Source organism: Dermacentor albipictus, chromosome 1 (genome assembly GCF_038994185.2).
Source record: "Dermacentor albipictus isolate Rhodes 1998 colony chromosome 1, USDA_Dalb.pri_finalv2, whole genome shotgun sequence".
Lineage (NCBI taxonomy): Eukaryota > Metazoa > Arthropoda > Arachnida > Ixodida > Ixodidae > Dermacentor > Dermacentor albipictus.
In genome coordinates this window covers 354165562-354186220 of record NC_091821.1, presented here as the reverse complement: position 1 = coordinate 354186220, position 20659 = coordinate 354165562, and the positions used below count along the sequence as shown (strand labels likewise).

General features: G+C 45.3%; 2 protein-coding genes across 5 annotated transcripts in view; one reads left to right on the top strand and one right to left on the bottom strand.

Moving 5' to 3' along the window:
- The window catches only part of Vdup1 (arrestin family protein Vdup1), a 34278-nt gene extending 26239 nt beyond the window's left edge, over positions 1-8039 (top strand). For both annotated transcript variants that reach the window (XM_065452175.2, XM_065452176.2), the window contains exons 3-6: positions 362-585; positions 1466-1648; positions 3094-3279; positions 4741-8039. In XM_065452175.2, the coding sequence (XP_065308247.1) occupies positions 362-585; positions 1466-1648; positions 3094-3279; positions 4741-4917 (770 nt within the window). In that variant the 3' untranslated portion in view covers positions 4918-8039. The remainder of the gene's footprint in view (positions 1-361; positions 586-1465; positions 1649-3093; positions 3280-4740) is intronic.
- Positions 8040-10323: 2284 nt separating this feature from the next.
- Positions 10324-20659, bottom strand: part of Gel (Gelsolin) — a 112489-nt gene continuing 102153 nt past the window's right edge. Inside the window, exons 14-20 of one of the 3 annotated variants that reach the window (XM_065452172.2) lie at positions 19947-20026; positions 19708-19769; positions 18822-19005; positions 18013-18123; positions 16096-16221; positions 13363-13401; positions 10324-11670 (exon numbers count right to left, since the gene is read on the bottom strand). In XM_065452172.2, coding sequence (XP_065308244.2) covers positions 11623-11670; positions 13363-13401; positions 16096-16221; positions 18013-18123; positions 18822-19005; positions 19708-19769; positions 19947-20026 — 650 coding nt within the window. In that variant the 3' untranslated portion in view covers positions 10324-11622. The remainder of the gene's footprint in view (positions 11671-13362; positions 13402-16095; positions 16222-18012; positions 18124-18821; positions 19006-19707; positions 19770-19946; positions 20027-20659) is intronic. The other 2 variants (XM_065452173.2, XM_065452174.2) reach the window with 2 other exon arrangements.

The following is a 20659-nucleotide window of genomic DNA, read 5'->3' as shown; positions in this document are numbered from 1 at the left end:
TGTCATAATACTGAGATTTTCGTGTATTTAGGTAAGTAAGTCCAAGCGGTCAAGAGTAATCCCGATCCCTCCTTCCGCCATTTGTCGTAGCATCCGTGCAACGGCATACAATATTTTCGCTTCATTACAACATACAGACGACAATGGAACAGAATAAAAACCACTAATTCAGCTTGACTACATATCTGTGTCCCCTACCTCAATTGCCGGCCCTTACATAAACGGTAACGTTGTCAAACCAACATGTAAGTCAACTAACGAGTAAACATGTTCAAGGAAAGTATATGTGAAATACTGGGATAGGTTAGAGCACCGGTCAAAACCATGTGCGTTTTATTGCACACACACCCCGTGCACGCAGGCTCACCCGCTAGAGTGGTGTTCCTGTCTCCGGGCGTGCACTCGTTCCCGTTCAAGCTGGGCCTTCCACTAGGATTGCCCTCCACGTTCTTGGGCAAACACGGCTGGGTGCAGTACTTCTGCAAGGCGGCTCTCAAGGAGCCCAGCGGTCTGACGCACAAGAACCAGCAGGTCTTCATCGTCATGAGCCCCATCGACCTGAATCTCGAGCCAAACTTGCTCACGGTATGCGCTCGTTCTATTCTTATTCTGGCGTTCATTAGACCCCAAATGCTCATCACCCCCCAAGCGAATTCTGTGGAGCTTACGGATCAACGTGATCGAAAAGATCAGTGCATATGTTCTGTATTATACACAGTCTATCGGCCATATGCTATCACCGCCGCAGCACCTAGCTTTAGTTCCGAATTCGTACGGTATATTTGACATTTGGCCTTGTAGTGCACAAAGGTAAGCGAAATGTGACGGCACCGCGTCAGGCAGAGCCTAAGGCAAAGGTCAATGCTCACCAAAATTGCGCGTGCCAAGAGGCTCGTTTCCAGGGCCGCGCGAGGCTCCAAATCCGGTCGTGGCATCACCAAACTCTTGTCGCCGGGATCCTGCTGGAACCCTTTCGCTGGCTGACGCTTGACCAACTCCACAAAAATATAAGGAGATTTCTAGTGTCCCTTGCCTATGCCTTCATGTCGTATGTCTACAGACACATTAAATATACTTAAGTACTATATGGTCTAAATATGAACTTTAAACGCTCTAAAGAAGGTAATGCGTGATCTGAAACTTTGTTAATACCTGATACGCATACTCTCTGGCAACCGAAGAAAAAAAGGCAGTTTAGGGATCTTCTGGCCAACTAACAGAAGGCCAGGACAAATTTCTTTCTCAAATCTAAGTATTTTTTCTGAGTAAACCTTAAGGCTTTCGTCCTCACTGCAGACGGGCGCAGACTTTCATGAATCTTCCCCTGCCATTTGGGTAAGATTCAATAAAGTTAGGATCTGAGCAAAGCAGGTGTGACTTTGTTCGAGGTGCCCATTTCTGTCTGCCACTCACTCCTTCGTTCTGCACTTGCCAACACAGTGTATCTTACCACTCGCGCGCGCAGCAACCGTTTCACTGCGAGGTGGAGGAGAGCCTGGGCATGGCGTGCTTCTCGTCCGGCCGGCTGTCGTGTCGTGTGAGGCTCGACAAGGGCGGCTACGTGCCGGGCGAGAGCATCTGCATCTTCGCCAGCATTGAGAACAACACGCGCGTCTCCATACGCAAGACCAGGGCCGTGCTCACCGAGGTATGTGATGCGTGCGCGTGCCAATAGCTGCGCCCATGCAGCCTTGGCTCGCGGGTCATCGGCGACGCAATACAACACCGCGCTTGTGCTCATTCAGCCTGTGAGCGTTTCCTTCTCTCCCCTTCTGACGGATGCTAGGTATTTTAGTGGCGCGTCAGGATTGATGCCTTTACTAAAATAACTGTGAGCGAATGGTGACATATAGTGCAGGTGGTTCGGAATGAACCAAAAGCATGGCTGTCGGCAAATGCGTCAGGGTTGTCGTTCAAGTCATTAAAATGCCGGAGGACCGACGCGATAGACCAGGCCTATGCATTTAATACACAGGGTGTCCCACGTAACTTGAACCAAACATTAAAAATATGCAAATGCCATGTAGCTGAACAGAACGAAAGTAATATTGTTTGCCATCACTTGGAGATACTCAAATTACTTTTCTTCATTCCGTCTAATTAGATAATTAACCTTAATTAATAAATCAGCTTTAGAATGTTATAGTTAGATTAAAAGTGCCAATGAGAAAATTGTACAGCAACAGGAAAGACTTTCGATACAGTTTTCTGTTGCTCGATACGTGCTACATAAAAGCGTTTTTTTTTCCGTACGTGAAAGACGAGCGGCCGTACCTCGAGCGGCCAGTCGCGCAGCGATTTTGCGTGTATATTTGCGGGCTTCTCTCACGCTCGGAAAAAACACTTTTATATAGCAAGTATTGAGCAACAGAAAGCTGTATCGGTAGTTTTTCATGTTGCTGTACAATTTTCTCATTGACACTTTTAATCTAATTATAATATTCGAGAATATTATTAATTAATTAAACTAATGTAGTTATGTCGAATGAAAAGAAAATATAATTTCAGTATCTCCAAGTGACGGCAAACAACATTACCTTGATTCTGTCCAGCTACGTGGCATCTGCATATGCTTAACGTTTGGCTCGAGTTCCGTGGGACACCCCGGTATACCGTGTACGGCCAAGAACTGTCTGATGCGCGCCGAACTCCCGAAGCTTTTTGTTCGCTGAAGCTGTTGCCGCTTGATTGAGCCGTAATCACCCTCTCACCACTCTTGTCTCGGCTGGCGGTCACCAATTCTCCCGAAAAGCTCTTTCGTACAGTACGAACGCTATTGTGACCGCTATTCTATGTTGAAGCTTCCTTTCTGGAAGAAAGCCTCGCAGCTTGCCGGCGCTCATGGTGTACGACTATAACATCAAGAGTGAAACGGGGCAGTGAGGCGACACGCTCTCACAGGAAAGCTCCGTGAGCCCAGCCCCACATGCTAGCAGACCCGTATCGATCACTGGTCCGAAGAAGCTACGGCCTGTTATGTCTCGCTCGAACGACTTCGACCGTTTGTCCGCGCGACGTCTAGACGTGCGGTAGTCGGTGCGGCGGGGCAGAGAGACAGCCGTTCACATACGCCATTGTGTGCTCCCCTCGCAGACGATCCAGTACACGGCCAAGAACAAGGTCGTGCAGGCTGAGACGCGCGAGCTCGCCTTCCTGGAGAAAGGCCGCATCGAGGCCGGCACCACAGACCAGTGGCGGAACGAGATGCTCTACATCCCGCCCATACCGCCCACAAACCTGCGTGGCTGCCACCTCATACGGATCCAGTACGACGTCTACGTGAGTCATACGTCTGTCGCTGTCCGTTATGATTACAATCGACACTTATGATTATGGGTATCGAGTAACAAGCCTACAGGGCGGCTCGGTGTCTGTGATAACCACGTTGCGACCATCCGACGACAATAGAACAAACACTCTGGGGTAGTCACACTCTGAGTGATGAGAGTCTCTCTGTTCGTATCTTATACGTGTTGGTTTACTTCAATTGCGCTATGTGACTCTCTTGGAATGGTACGCAAGCAAACAGGTTTTATCGAGATCTGATACTCGTTTATCGACATCTGATACTTGATGATGATCATCATCGTCGTGTGTGCATTGTCAAGCTCTTGATGACATCGAAATTACATATTAGAGTGTCCCGAATTAGAAGCGGAACGTAAGAAATTAGTAGATGGACTCAAGCGCAAGGTGGCACTACACTCAAATGCAAATGATACTTTTGTTCCCGCGAGTACATTGGATATTTAGGAGGGAGGTGCTTCGGCTCCGCCTAATGTTCCTCCGTTATACGGGGTTGGGAATTGAATGGTGGTCCATAGGGGTCGCCGTGGTTCGGATAACGCGCAACATATTGGACTCCGTGTCAACACGTTTTTGATACCTGGTGCTGTTAGTTGCTCTGCGAAGTTTTTCAAACCGTATCGCGGTTGATAGGCGGCCTTCAGGCGGAGCTATTGCCGGCAACATTTGCGAGGCTAGGTCCGCCTGCAGCAAGCAACACCCATTGTCCTCCTCCTCCTCCTCGTGGCAAGCTCAAACAGCTGCAGGTGATAAGTGTTTATGACGCTGGACGTTCCACCTGCAACACTCCATCGCATTCTCATCATTATGACATTTGTAATTCATCACAGCCTGTGATCGACATCAGCTGTATAAAGCGTGCGTTATATCGGCCATGAAACTCGATGAGAAGCGCACAATGTTTTGCTGTCTCATTTTCAAGAACAAACATTTTCTAACCACAACTTTAACTCATAATCCTCACAAAACATAGTTTTCATACAACGCTGCGGAATGCATTTGTAATGTTCGGAATTTTTTTTTTTTTGTCGGAAAGCTCAAAAACGCTTGATCGCCTTTATAGGCTGATCTGTTGGTTCTGGTACTTTTGAGTTGTGGCTCAAAATTTATTTACTTTTATTTTATTTGCACAAATGCAAGTAGGACTTCTTTGCACCAGTGGTATACTCACGTGATTTCCATACTTCAAGAACGCCCGCTCTCTTGTGAGTAGTCAGCCTGACGTAATTTAACGTCTCCGAGTGGCTGAGGCTCTACCCGCATTCCACTATCGGTTCTTTTATTAAATGACAACTCAAATAGTGAAACATTTCCCTACTGCAGTATCATTTCAACAGCTCCACATCTTGCTTACGAATGAAACCCTACTGTATATGCGTTGTTTCCGGTGATGCATTCGTGTCGACCACGTTCTTTTGCACTTTGTGGACGCAGTTCATCATCTCGCCCAAGGGACCCGGCAAGGAGATTCGCCTGCAGCTGCCAATCATGATGGCCACCTACCCGATTCGCAACAGCGATGGCACGCTGCAACGCAAGAAGGGCACCCACTACCCGACCGTGCTGCCCGTCTTCAGGCCGTGGCTGAACACGGACAAGTTCAAGACGTAGCCAGACATCGCGTCTGCGTATATTTTTAGAACCTCCGGATAGCCTTCGAATCTCCAGCAGCTATTCCTTCTGCGTCCACGGAGGAGTGTAAGCTCGGCATCGGCGAGCATCGTAGTTGCCCGATAAGACGTATTTTTGCAACTGCTGTCTGCTCTGTAGATTTAATGACGGTGCCCTTGTCCTTGCTATCGGCACAAGCTTCGATATACACTGTATCCAGTACCGGGGATTGACCAACGGTACATGACGTTCGGGAACAGTACATTCGCAAAATAACAGTGCCAGTGCTGGTTCCTTGTTATCTCCGACCGAGTTGAAGCTTCTGTCATCCATATTTCTCCTCTCCGTATAAATAAAAGAGAGAGAGAGAGAGAAACAGGAAAGAAAACAGAGTGAGGCTTGTATATATTTGGGCTTAATCAAATATTTATTGGTGCCAGCTACACAATAAAGTCGGATAAAACGATATACAATATACATATATAACAAAGTTTGGCCCAAACAAATAGTTTATCATGATATTAATTAAGAACTGTAGTGTCTAGCTTACCATATTTCTCGTAAAGCAAAGCGGCAAAACCCAATATTAATTTTTGTTTCCTCTGATCGCCGGGAAGTGACTTTTCTTTACAATATATTTCAAAAAAGAAAGTGATCTGAAACCATACGAATAGATGTGCTGCCAAAACTGATTTTAAAAAGTCGCCTAGTAAGAACACGCCAACTTGTCGTCACACTTACGAGACCTCATTCTTTTTTCGAAAGCCGAATGTAATTAGCACTCAAATCCAAATCTGACATTCCCACGGCCGAGTTGACATTTTTGAATGTTTGAAAATACTTCTATCCATAGATTCTAGACTAAGCTTTACGAGTATGTATGACGATGTTCATGTTAATGTGAGCGTGTGTTCGTTACGAATAAGAGTAATTTAATTAACAAAAGCGTGAACTATACTGTATAGGGTTTCATTTTTACTAGCGTGCGTGCCTGGGTACAAACCTTTTGTAACCACGGCGACCAGCAACGACAATATATTATGCAAAGTATGCTATACTGCGTGAAAGTTTCCGGCTATATGTGCCAAAGCGATCATCGAGCCCTTGCGGTACTTATAAGAAGTTGTGTGTCATTCTTTTTTATTTCTTTTGTTTTCTGTACAGTACGTGGCTTGTGCTGTTCATAGATGAAGCTTATGTGAAAACACCAAGTTTTGCAGTTTGTTTGCTGTGTCCATCCTAATCTAAAAACTTCAGCTCTAGTGAAGAAGTGAAATATATTCGCCGCACAAAGTTCTTTCGACAACAAGGGTGCGACCAGTAGGCGCTCAAGGCGGCTTTTATTAGGTTATAACCCTATAGAGTTCCATTTCTAAGAAGCAGTACCACACCACTTACGTTACTTATGCATACGAAGCGGTAGTCAAGCTGGCAGACTTAAAGTTCGCTGCTTTGCTCTTTGTGATCACGTGTACCTTGCCATCAAATATGAAGGAACAGGTGCTTTCCCGTGCATCGCCGCAAAAAGCTGTTTCCTTGCGGAAATCCTTGCATTGCGCGTAATTTCAAATGCGTGATCTGAAATGCAAGATTACATCTGAACTAACAACTTGGTTTCGTTACACAGCGGCTTAGTTTAAAACGAGCCTAAAGAGAAACACTAGACCAATTTCTAGTAGTAACATATTCTTTCAAAACTTTATTTCAATTACATAAACAGGAAAAAGCGTTTATTATTAGCAGCGAAAATTAAGTGCATACGCCTGCAACGTCAGCTTCATGCCCGAACAAAGGAATTGATGATGTCATTGTGACGTCAGAGATTTCACTGTTTTTGTGCATTTCAGCCGTTCTCTTGCAAGAAGAAGTTGGCAGCTTGAGCCCTTGGGCGCTTTCGACTGCTGCGTAAATCTACTTTATTGCTTTACACTCATCTAGCACCAAGTAGACGCTTTCAAAACACGTGACATCACGGGGATTTATTGTAGTATTTTCTGAGTGTCGTAACAGCCCGCTTTTTATTCTTGCGTAATTTGTGACTTACTATGTCTCCACTCACGGTAAGATTTCCCTATGTGTAGTTTTTCAGAAGTGCTATCTACCAACATATATTGCTTAATATTGTGCTTTAGTGTTCTTGTAACGCAATACGCCGTAGGAGCGACTGCTTGTAAGCAAGCATGAAAGTCAAGCTGACAAACTATCTACAAGTGTGTGTGAAATAGGTACTTTTACAAGACAAAGAAAGTGTCGGGCGCTCGCGTCCAAGCAATGAATATTCTGGTCCACAGATGTGTTCTTCATAAAGCTTAGACTGCCATTTTATGTAGCAGCATTTGTCTGCTAAACGTCCCCTGAAATAGATGCGAGTCCTGTGCGATGTTACACTATAACGAAAGAAGCGATTATGTTAGGCTTGTTGAGGTGTCTCACGTTTTCACACCTTTAGGGTGGAAACAGGCTTGCGGGATACGGAATGCTCAAGGATGTCTAAAACTTCTAAACGCTAAAACGGTGCTATAAGTATATCAGCGTTGACTGGTTGGAGTAACGTTGGAGTAAAGTTTATTTTATTAATATTGAACTGAAAATGAAAGGAAGAAATTGGTCACCTATAATTGTGACTACTCCTTTTCACGTAGTAGTAATAACAGCATCAGTAATACTAATAATATCAAGAAGAAGAAGAAGAGAAAGTAGAAGTAGAAGACGAATAAAAATATTGCAAACTAAGAAACTAAGAAGTAACGCCATAGGTTCAGAAAATCTAGAGCTGAACCAGATTAGAGAGCAAAAGAAGCCCACATATATCCTATATACACATTTGAACGTGCTTTGTGCGATTGACAATGTTTTCCATGATAACGGGACCACTTGACGTTGATTTGAGTGACAAAGTTCAGCGCACCTCAGCTCCAATGCGCGAATGAAGTTGGGCATTTTAGGACAAAGCTTGTGGTTTTTTCAAGAAACCTCCCACATCGTTTAGGTTCGCGGAGGGCAAGAAACTGGCATAGCGTGGGTTTGCTCACTCAGTGAAGTTTGTGTGACGCGAATGAACTGCATATTTTTTTCATGTTATGTTGTTTCTCTTTGTGCAAAATAAAGAACGTATACATGCATATTGTTGTGGGACCACAGTGTCCTTAGTTCATGCCATCGAAAACAACAACGATGGATAAAAATCAGACATAACAGTGTCTGATGGGTATGCGGCTCCAATGGCAGCAACGTTCCTAATATGCAACTTCGAAACGAAAGTTTGCGACATGCAAGTAGTACACACAAAAAAAAGAGACAGTTCCTTTTTTCTCACAACATTTTCATTTCGGAATGGGTGAAGTGCAGAAGCGTTTGATAATAAATCCTTCACTTTTGCAACGGCCGCAGTTGTTCTGACAATAAAACAGCCGTATCGGAGGCAAATTAGTCATGTCTCAGAGGTTGACGTCCAGGTTCGTCTCCGCTGAAAAGCAAGGCACTACGCGCAGCTCACATGCACGCTGTAGGGATTCCTGGCATGTTGTACTAGGTATTGCTTTTCTGGAATGCTAACCGATGGCGTATTGCTATCAATGACATTATAAAAGGAGCGAAAAGGTGAGACAGGTTGCTGGCTGGACTAACATGGCGCACGGGCAGCATTTGAGATGGTATCCCGAAGGAAAACTCAGTGGTTGATTTGTGAGTGCCATGGCGGTGTGGCGATCTTTCTTATATTGTCCATCCGCATGTGAGCTCTGTTATATTCCTAAAGTTATTTATTACAAATGTGCACCCATAAAGCAGGATTGCTGCAATGTCAAAATAGGTTATTCCGTCAATAGATCAATCAATCAATCAATCAATCAATCAATCAATCATTTCAGTATCAAAGACACAATATTCGACTAACGCCATCTTGCGGTTACGCCTTGTGACGCAGCAATCTTCTCTAAATAACGTCCTAAAGACAACTTATGACATCGGCTTTCCCAGAGGAAAAGGTGTATTCAAGGTGGTTTGGTTGGTGGCAACAGCGCCTTTGCTACTTGGGACGGAAATGTAGTTTGCAATGGGAGCGGAGGCTGTCCTATTTTTCCACACAGCTAGTCATCCTGTCTGTTTGCATCACACAAATTCCTGACTAAAAAAACTCGCCTATGTTCCTGCCATTCTTTGAGCCACTATGAACAACACCTAGCGTTTTCTGGAATACAAGACGTCCGTTGACACAAACGGCGTTCGTGCGGGTCCTGCTTTTTGGACGCTTCAACACTTCTTGCAATCTGACAGGCACCGCTTCGAGGTCTGGCTAACGCATTAACATCTGCCCCACCGCTCCCCTCCCCTGTCCTCCCCTTCTTCCCCGTCTATATTTTTTTTTCGACGTACAGCGAGAGACCAGAGAGAACACTAGGGATAATATTGTTACGTAGGAAGCTTCTTCGATTCCGCCCTGTCCCGCATCTTCTTACTCAGCACCTCCACCAGATATGTTACGTAGGAAGACGCAGACGAGAAGCTATGTACAAGTATATTTACAAGAAATTACGCTGCGCTTGGCCAAGAGGCAACAGCCCGCGCTAGCTTCTAATCGTCGTCGTCGTCTTCACACTGCTCGCCTTTTCGTGATCGCACATATTGTTCTGTAGCACTATTATACGAGCAGGAACACAAGTGAGAACACCCTTACGCGCGATTACATTAGAGGGCTATGTTCAAATCAATAAGCACCAACGTTGTATAAACACGCTGTAGTCATACACTTCTGTGCTGGAACCCTGAATCATGCCAACGTGACAAATATTGACAAACGCCTATACGACATACGTGAAGACGCATTTCGGACAGTTTTCATCTCTTGGCATTTCCATTTACGCTGATGGCACATGCCAACAAGACTGTTGCACGCTTTTAGACGCTTTATGATGCCTTGAGCGTCTGCGCAGAACGTTTATTGTGGATGTCTGCGTTTCTTCATAGGTGTGCCTCATGGGTAATTTTTATGCACACGCATATGCACGAAATGTTGGCACCGAGCATACCGGCTACTGCTCTTCCCTCAGTTGCAGAATAACTAGTATACAATATGCGGCAATAGTGTACCTGGTTTGCAGAAAGTAAGCCGGTAAAATGTCACTGTGGCAATAACAGCCACGGTTTGTTTCAGTGCGTGACCTTTAGCATTGATTGAAACAGGTACGTGCCTGTTGAGGCTATATAGAAAGTGCAATGGCCATCATTCGAGGAAGACTGCACTTTCTACAAACATTTTCGTCTGAAGTTCCACGCAATGCCCGCTGTGTAACTAACATCTACGGTATCCCTTCCGGGAAGGAGAGAGAGAGAGAAAAGGAAAGAAAGAGAGAAGAGAGACGTTGCTGCAATAACACTTACGTCATCCAGCAAACGTCAAGGCAACTCTGATAACATTCAATGCTTTATTTCTTATTAAAAATTGAAAAAAGTACAAAGCATACTAAAATAACACATTTGCGCTTGTCACATAATTTACGTCGGCACTCTGAATAATACACAAGTGCATCAAAAGAGTTTATGTATCTTGCAGAATGCCACACAGAACGCCGCGGCTCATTCAAAGTGCTCTTCATCATACACACAGCGCAAAGGTAAATATACTAGCGCACGCGAAAGACGGCGGCAGAGCTTGCAAAGGCGGTGTGATTTGTTTTGTTCGGAAACCTAACATATTAAAGGCTGTTGCATTTGACTGGCAATCACATTGCGCAAAGAAAGATATGGTCTCGTAAGTACGCTACACGTCCGCAGACCCACTCCGATTCGCAGGACAAAAAAAAAAAAAAAAGACCTCACGCTGTTCATTCCCTCAGGATGCGTTAAGGGCGCAATATACTTTACACTAAAAATTTGCTCGAAACAAAAGCTTTTCAATGCTCAGTACAACACTGCACTCAAAATCGAAGCCGTGGTTCATCAAGTAGGCGCGAGGTCGAAAACTGCAGTGATTCGATTTGAACCGTGAGGAAACGTTGTTTTGCACTGCCGGTAAGAACCAGCGGCGATATCAGTGCTGCATGTGAAATTGCGCCCAATTTCTTACCCTAGTAATGGCCTCCAAGATACCGCGTGCAGGCGATCACAGAGGGCACGCCTGAGGGAGCCACTGCACTATACACCTCGAAAACTCCTGGTAGTTCTACACGAAAGCCATCACTTCTGTTTGGCTGTGTCTACCTGCAACTCTCACTCCGCACGCTCTTATTTGCCTCTTTTTTATTATTATAATGTATTTAGGAGACGTTGTCGCCTTTACTTGGCACCGGGTTTGTCAGGCAAGGCACACCAACTGGCCAAGCCAGCTAATTTATGCTCACTTACGAATCCTACGGTCCCCTTTTACCATCGCTCACAATTCAAGTACTTCGAGAAGTTAGCGGACGGGATTTCTGACGCGGTTGTAGGGATCAGCGGACGTACTCATTCTCGATAACACTGACTCGGTGCGAAGCGCAACGGCCTTCTTGGACGGCGAAAGTCGCCTGTCGAATGTGACTCTGTAAAAAAAGAAAAAGAAAAAAACAAAGAAGAAGGAAAAGTGCGGAGTGCAGGGAGGAGTGAACGTCGCGGACCGTTCGGCACCGAGCGGGCACGGACAGCCTTTTCTCTCGCTGCCCAACAGGTGCAGCGAAAGGCGTCGCTTGGGCGAAGCTCCGGGCGGCGGCTTCCTTCGGCACCCGAGGCTCAGAGTCGGGTCACTTGGCGCTTAAGCTCCTCGTACGTGGGAATGTTCTGAAAGATGAACACGACGCCACCCGACGAAAGAGCGTTAGAAACCTGAAGAAGGGCCTTGGTCGGGTGCAGACAATCCCTTTGACATGCAGTGCTACGCAGGTGAGTCATGCGTAACGAGCGTGTGATCAGGCGTCAGCCCACTCTGTTCTCAATGAAGCGAACTTTCACTCTTTTACATCGGTTAAAGAATAAAATAATAATATTACGAGGCGTTGTTGTAGGCAGCTGTAGTAATATTTACGCGTCTATAGCTGTAATACATAACATTTAGCTGAAAGAACGTATGAATTGATGTTAAATTTGCCTACCGTCGCGATCGCGTCCGCTTTTTTTTTCTCACTCTCTTATTCAATACGGCACCCACGCAGAGTAACCCTCTCCTAATCGAGCGGCCAGTCGCCCAATCCTGCAGAATCGACGGGACTTCTTATCACATTTGGACGTGCAAGCGTTACTAAAGACTACCTTATTTCTTTATATATATATATATTCCCGTATGACAACATTGCGCTGCGCAACGTGTACCGTTAACATACTGTCCCAATCATTAAGCAAACAGTGGAGTTTGGAACGCACCTAGCTTTTGTTGGAAACGTTCAGCAAAGAGCTTACACAGGAACATATACTAACGCGCTTTCCACCCATCGTCAAAGTAATTATAATTCGTCGTCTTGATTAACGTAATTTAGAGCTGACTCACCTGCTAGAGGCTTGCGAGACGCAAGCCATTGTGTTCAGTTGTGCGAGGTGAAAACAACAAGACGTGCGAATAGCAAGCGTACTAAGCGTGTGCAGTTTTCCCGGCGAACATGTTCTGCAAAGTGCTCAATTGCTAAAGCTTCCTAGATTACTTCGCGACGGGTTCACGACACAACGGACAAAATAGAGGGACACCAAAGAAGGTGTTACATTCTGTTTATTTGCTTTCACACTCAAATGCCTATTCGCCTAGCCTCATAGCAATTAGCGTGTTATACGCTCATATAAACGTTCACTTCTCGGAAAACGCGAGTTTGTTAAAGCCATTTTGTACTTTCCCAGCTGACGACGACGTACGTGTAAAAGCCAGTTGTGACATTTATTACATCATGCATACAAGTTACACGCATTAGAAACTGACATCCACTTTAATGTCCCTCTTTAACAACCTTGACAATTTGCGCGTCGAGAAACATGCAGTGCCCCCAATGTTTCACGCAGTCGTATAAAAACCACGAATATAGAACGGTTGGGAAAAGGCGAGGGGTATGGGAGGGCTAATTAGAAAAAGAAAGGTTTATAAAACATCGACATCATGCCGCGGCCTGTAATGCAGGCTGCTGAAATAAATTCATCATCATCATCATCATCAGCCTGGTTACGCCCACTGCAGGGCAAAGGCCTCTCCCATATTTCTCCAACAACCCCGGTCATAAATAAAAAAAATATAAAAAAGAAATTAATTAAATTATTTAAATATCAGTGCATGAGTTGGGGGGAGGGGGAGCGGATCAGCCCAGTAAGTTGATGTCCATGCGTTTCGTACAGGGGCACATTGCACTGCTGGTGATCGCAGCCTCAAGGCAATCACGTGAACGTCCCATGCGAGACATTTAATTCGTGCAGATGGGCATGCAGTGTGTCCAACTGCAGGGATGCGAAGTGACCACGTATGTGTGTGAACCCCAAATTGAAAGCGGCTATATATACTTCTTCCGTTTTCACCTCCACGCGTCGGCTGTGGTGCTCCTAAGGAGAGATCGCAAAATTGAGCTGATGTAAGGAAAGCTTTGCTCTATATACTGAGTTCACAGTTGCTGTTCGATGCCATGAAATGCATCGATGACGGGCGGTATAGCTTGTCTATAACGTCAACAGAACGCTTACTTCAAATCGCCACTCACATCGAAGCATCAAAGTGACTGGTACCACTACGGAATGCTGCTAAACATAATACATTTGTCTTAAAAGGAAGCAAAACGAGAAGCCAAGCAGTCGCATGGGAACGATAGCCTCGAACTACATGCGATGCTCGAAAAAAATAAAACTGCACGTATGAGTCAGTACGCGTGAGTTAAAGACAATGAGCGCTAAAATTACACGTCCAATTTTGATACCAGAGTCAGTTGGGGCGCTGTGCATTGAGTGACTGCAGGAAAAAGGTAGATTTTGTATCAAGACCACAAAAAAATTCAAAATTAGAATATATAGACCATTTACTGCGAAATCGCAAGAAAAAAAAAGAATTGAAAAAAAACTTGAATATCTCGGCGACAGAAAATATTTGCCATAACTTGAAGCCACGACAACAATTCACCTGACTGCTTTCAGGCGTGTTTTTCAGCGCTCGTTTTCTTTGCGTAAGCAGCGTGGAGAGTTAGTGGCAAAGCCAAGGCGAACCGGACTGGGCCGGTGGAGTTAGAACCCAACGTACGTACGGGCCATGCCAACAATGATTTTTGGTATTGGCGCAGCGACCGGCGGCCGTTTTTTTATCGGCTCTTCAGCGCGGCCGCCAGCGATGACAGGACGAGCGAGCGGGAAGAAAGAAAAAAACGCATTGGAAATGCTGTCAGCACCGGGGTCAAGTCGCAATCGACGTCTACGTGAATGCGGCAGCAGCGGATGACATCCCTTATTTTTTTTTTATCACATCCTGTTTGACGTAAACGGGCTTAATACACTCAGAATGTCGACAACGAATGAGAAGTAACCTTTAAATGCTTTCTGTAAGTTGCTGAACGTCGCTTCAGGAGTCAGAGTTGCGTTCCCAGCCGTTCAGCGCCGACGAGCATTCGTCCGACAGAAATGGGCAATACCACCCTGTGTTTCGTCAACGCGACGCTAGGAGCCGCCACTGCCACGCAAGACAGTGCACTGCTGTCGCATTCACGTACATGCGGGTACACACATGAAACTGCAACGCGTACTCTGTCGTTAGTCATTAATCGACATTTCACGACATTCTATTGATTAGTTAACAAGTTGTACTTCGGCTTTCCGGATATGCGAATATTGCGATGGACAGCTACTATTGCAGTTTTGTAACGGCGCTCCAATGATTATAAAAATGTATGACTGAAAGTGCCACTAAAAAGTACTTGTTAGAATCTACATCATGCGAATCCTGTTAGGCGTTATCTCATGCACATTCACTCTAGTGTAGTTGCATCAATGTTACACGATATAAATGGTTAGTATCCACCAAAAGGTAATTGAACTGAAACTAAAACAACATGCGCTCAGCAGTCTCGTGCGACGAGAGCTCTACATAAAACACTTGAAAATGCAGACGCAGGCCGGTCGGTTTATGTTCGTATGAAATAACTGCGCATACAGACTAGCAGGAAAAGAAGGCCACCCTGTGCCACCCATCAGACACTTGCCGTGGTGGCATAGTGGCCTTGGTGTCGTGATGCTAAGCCAGAGGTCGCGGGATCGAATCCCGGCCAACGGGGCCGCATTTCGATGGGGGCGAAAGGCCAAAATACGCCAAAGTACCGTGCATTAGGCGCACGTTAAAGACACGCATGCGGTGAAAATTATTCCGGAGTCCATCACTATGTCGCGCCTCATAATCATATCGTGGTTTTGGCACGTAACACGCCAGAATTTAATTTTTAGTCGATCATAGATCAACTAACATTTCCCCCTAGGCTGGAAGCTTCACAATTTCCCCTTCTAGATTGGCAGTTGTGCTACCTGCGTAGTCGTCTTCTTTTCGTGTTCGTCTTTGCACGCACTTACACGCTGCGCATAATATAGCACTAGCTACTGCGTCACACTACGGACGAAATTGTTTCTTTCTTTGTTTCTTGCTACACTATGTTTTTTTTTTTAGTCACAGTCCTCCCAATTAGTATTTTTTTATTTCTCCCAACGATTTAGCTGTAAATGATGAGCAAGCAGAGCTGTATCTCTAGAGGCGAATAAGAAAACAGGCAAACGTCATAAAAATCACGTGGCAAGCTCATACTTTCAAAATTCTTCAATATCTGTCTCAATGTACACACCATCTGAGCGTGAGCGTGAGAAATAAGATAGCTCATTCTGACTGTAACTGTTTTCAAAACGTCTAAAAAATACCGCATATGGAACATCCTTGCGCAACGAAACTGAATGCTAAAGACACTTGCGTCCAGGGCTGGTACTCTGGGCATAGTAAAATTACGCCGCATTGTCGAATTCATCATCGTGTAAGTTTTGATTGGCTCACAGGGCTTCTGCGGCCACTCTGATTGGCTCGAAACGTCACCATTGCAGAAGTTGATAATACAGCGAAACTTAACCGTATGCAGAATAGCACCCTAGCTTCGCCTGATCGGCGCCTTATGTATCTCCTCGCGCGGAACAATCAATTCCACTTGCACGCGCGTATAGAAAAACTCGCGAGCATTTACGCATAAGTCCTGGCACAATGTGCAAACATAACCGCTTGCATACCTCCCACAGGTTGGCGTCCCAGTGGTCGAAGAGTGCCGTAAATGCATCCGGCTCTTGCGCCTGGTTTACGGTGATGATGGCAGTGCTGTCCAGATCTCGCTCTGTTGGGTCCGTCTTCACGTACTCCTGCGAATCGATTTCCAAATTACGTCAACGCACTGCACAGAAATCCAGAAGTGAACGCATGGAACAGTTTCAGCCCTGAGCCGATGGGTCTCCCTCGGAATACGTGTCCAGCTTCAGGTGTCAATAAAGAACCCGCGATGGCAGTCTCTGGAAGTTCAGTCACATTCGAGGATACCATAAGTGCCGATATTTCATTAGACATGGATAACACCGTTATTTCGACTGAAAACTTCTGCCGGGTGAACGATTTGGCGTATTATAGTCGTTTAAACAGACTAGAGAAACTTTCCCCCAGCTCGTGGTGACCAGATCCACCGAATGCGCTTTGAAGGTTAGCTGGATGTGACGCGAAGTGGTAGATATGACTGGTTATGACGATATGACGAACGGTGTCGCTGTGATTATTTAGCGACTCAGCAGCACGAGTGAAAATGTCGCATCGCTTGCAAAATACGAGGCACATCTTTATGCATTCTCAGTACAAGCTGACGACTGGTTTGAACAAGCAACTAAACTGTACAGACTAATTAATTTTGCGCCTCTACATAAACACATACACTTGTATATTTCCCGGGATCCTAAAGTAGTTTTCTTTTGTCAACCTGTGCCTTCGTTCTGTTTTTAGAAGTGAGAAGGTCTATTTTTAGTAAATTAACATTTGTTTTTCTATTTCATGGACATTAACTAGGAGGGGTGCTATTTTCTTCTTATTTCTTAATCACCTAATTCATTGACGTTATACTGTTAATTTGTACCTTCGCTGTCTTGAGGTAAAATTTCTATGATGAGAAACTTCGCTAAGCAAAGAGCAAGCTGAAGAGGCATAAGTTGCGGTAAGCGCTACATGATTTCAGTCTCATTGCTAACTTAACGATTTAATGTGCCTTCTACGGTACGTAAAGTTACCTGTAGCAATCTAGTGGACAGTGCGTCATATAAAATTTTAAGCATCAAGCTATATGCAGTAAACGGTAAACTGGTGGATCTTTCCCCTTTTTATACATTGATATCCCGTTTCGTAACATTAGTGCAACACTTCCAATTATTTAGGACGTTGGCATCTCTAAAATTTCTTGCACGCATGAGTAGCCGACCGGATATTTACTCTGGAAAATTTTTCTTTCCTTTCCACTCCTATTTATTTTTCTCTGTTTATATGTGCTTGTAATGAAAAATAGACCACCATGTAGCAGCTGGCTTGTAATAGGGAAAATGAACAGCTCCATGCTAAAAAGCTGCGAGTGAACAAGGGAGCGAGCTCATGAAATAAGTGATGAACAAAGTCAGTGCACAAAACCTCTACAACCTCCACAATATCATGTGTATATAACAAATATATAGACAAGGGTTAATCAAGCTATTCCATGTGATGACTCGCACACGAAAGTTCCACGCAAGCTCTAGCAAGCTACACAGTGAAATACTAGGAATTAATTTTTGTCATTCTAAAGGCACTTTTACATACCGCAATACCTGAGAACACGGGCGTCATTTCCTGTTTTTCGGTGAAGCTTATTTACTTGTGAGATCAGAAATTGCAGCAGGACGTTCGCCGATAAGCGGCTGAAAGTGCGGAACGCAATCGAACACTGGAAGGGCCGTGCTAAAGCAAAAAAAATGTTAATAACAACATTATGAGAGATGGAGAAGCAAGGACTCTAACCCAGCTACTGCAGCGTGGCAGCGCCTCAACTAATATCCCCAGGTAGCCATGCACCAGCTGAAATTAGGCCGTGAAGAATCCGTACGAGAAATGGCAACAAGGAAAAGAAAGAAGAACTGGCGCCGTACCATGGCCACCTCGAGCGACTTGGTCCTCTCCTCCTCAGTGGAGCCTTTGCCGATCCAGACGTAGATCTCCTCGCCGCTGTCCAGCATCATGACGTCGTTCACGTCCAGATCCTGCGACATAATACAGCGATCGATTACGACTTCGCAACGCTCGCTCGAGCTCACTGTACGTTATGGAGTAAAGCCTCTTGGCTCACGTAGTACGTTTATCTTCCAGATTACTTCGCCCTTCGAAAGCAAAGCGACTGCAAGGTACCTGCGAAACCCGCGCATATGGGCGCGTAGAGGTTCGTGCTAAATGAGCACGAAATAGGAATATGAAAACGGGCAGACGCACCGACCTAGTATAGTCGTCCCTGTACGGTTCGTCACTGCAGTTGGAGGCGACGACAGTCCGTGGCCAACCTCCATGCTTTTATTCGACTTAAGAAGACGCATACGAGTTTGCTATGTGACGTCGCCCTCGACAGAAGGGCACGCTGAGCTGGTGGAAGGGAGCTGCCCTTTGTGTTACACCCCACCTCTCAAGCGGCTGAATCGTCCAACCCAATCAATACGCTGGATAGCACAATTATCGAAACTTAATGCATTTAGGGGGTGCGGTAGCAGCAGTTCGGTTGAAATGATGTCTTTCGTCCACTCAGATCTTAACGTTGGATGGACAGATTGCTCATTGTTGGCATGACAGCACACAAACATCACACGAAATATGAAGAGAAGTACGCTGAGACATCACACGCACTCGCTTGTAGGTAATGAAATCAAAGAGAGAAGAGAACGTGATATTGGAAAGAAAGTTAGCAGTATACCTCCTGGGTGAAGTTGCAGATCTCGATGACGCGCAGCCTTCCGGTGGCCGTGGAGCACTTGAACAGCCGGGGTTCGAGCAGCGGGTTGTGCACCTCCTGGTGTCCCTTCTTGTACTCGCCCTTGCCGCCGATCGACTTCCAGAACTCTTCCGGCTCCGATCCCTCTTTCAGCTCCACCGCCTGCCTGCGTTCGCGACGCGCGCCCGGCACCTGTGCTCAGAGGTTCGAACTCAAAGCACGGTTTATGTGACGCAGTTTGGAGGGCTGCTGTATTCGTCAATACGTCGAGATGTGTTCGTTCACTCACTAAAGGTTCTATCGGATGCAGATTATAAAATTGCGATATCTGTTTGGGGTGCTTAGATAAAGGGTTTCAATATTACTGCTACTTCCATCTTAATTTACCAATTTTCGTTTAGGTTAAAAAACTATTTTGAGGATATTCTGAACAGCTTCTGGAATTTATCCTTTTCCTTTCGGATTCAAACCAGTTCAGCGGTTGCCTGATGAGAGCCTTACCGCTTTTCACGTATACTTGAACATCGAAGGCGCCTCCTGACTCCAAGGTAAAGCATACTAGTAAAATTTTCCACTGAAAGGTACGAATAACGTCCCGTACGGCAGCGCGGCGCTCATACAAGCAACCAAATGAACTCGTTAATGAATTCAAAATCAAGTTCTTGTCTGCTCTAATTTTCTTTCTTTTTTTTCTCAGAAGCATTACTGAGCTCAACTTTGAATGTAGCCGGAAATACGAGAACGGCCCTAAATATAAACAAATATAAACTTTCGAATGCAACACTGATTGGCGCCCGATTGTGGAACTGTTTGACTGAATACAGAAAGCTTCAAAAAATACAGCTTCAGGTGTGCTTGCAGCGCTTACCTATCTGGCGAAACCAGCTTCGCCACATTGTGGCCCATGGCAATCTCCGACGGGTCGGCGAACTGAAAGCAGGCAAAGAGGTGAAAAGTCACACGTGCACATCTCACGTGTGACGTGCACATGTCACACAGGTCACACGTGCACACAGGTCACACGGGCACATCTTCGAATGTCATGGGAACCAGATTTGCGTCAAATAAGCTATTTCAATAATCGCTACGATATGTAGCACCACCTACCTCTCCCAGCCATAAGAATGTTGTCTTCGGTGTCTCTAGCACGAAGACGTCCTCGGAATTCAATGACGCCGCCACTTCATCTACCTGCAAGGACAGCGTAGAAGGTAATACAGTTAGTCACAATACTGTCGTGCCAGTCAAAGCATGCTGCATAAAATAAAAAAACCGACGGACACAAAATAAATGTGTTGGTTAAATGAAGCGAATAAAAAAAAAACGCGTTTTTCACAGAAAGACACCTTTCACCATCCATATAAAAAAAAAGAGGAGGGAGAACAAAACAAAGGAAAAAGAGGGAGGTTAACCAGACAAATATCCAGGTTGGCTTTTCTTTAAGGGGGAAAGAAAAACGGGATTTAAAGCAATAAGAAATATCGGAAAAAGATCAGCATTCAAACAGAAACTGGCGCATAAAATTCTGAAGCAACGCAGGTTACTATCACAGCCTATACCTCACAAGCCGGTAAACTGCAAGAAATGAACTACCACTATATAGAGAGGACGCTGTACTACTCTGCACAGACTGTTGCACTGCTCAGCGACGCTGTCCAACAACACACTGAAATCAGACTGGGCAAGCCGGTGTGTCAGCTATGCGGAGAACACTCCCAACACGCTGTATAGTTACTGATAATGCCAGGTGGAACACTTCGTTCTCAAAACATATGAACGCGGTCAACCCTACCACCGTAACTTTCCTATCGAGCGAGAGC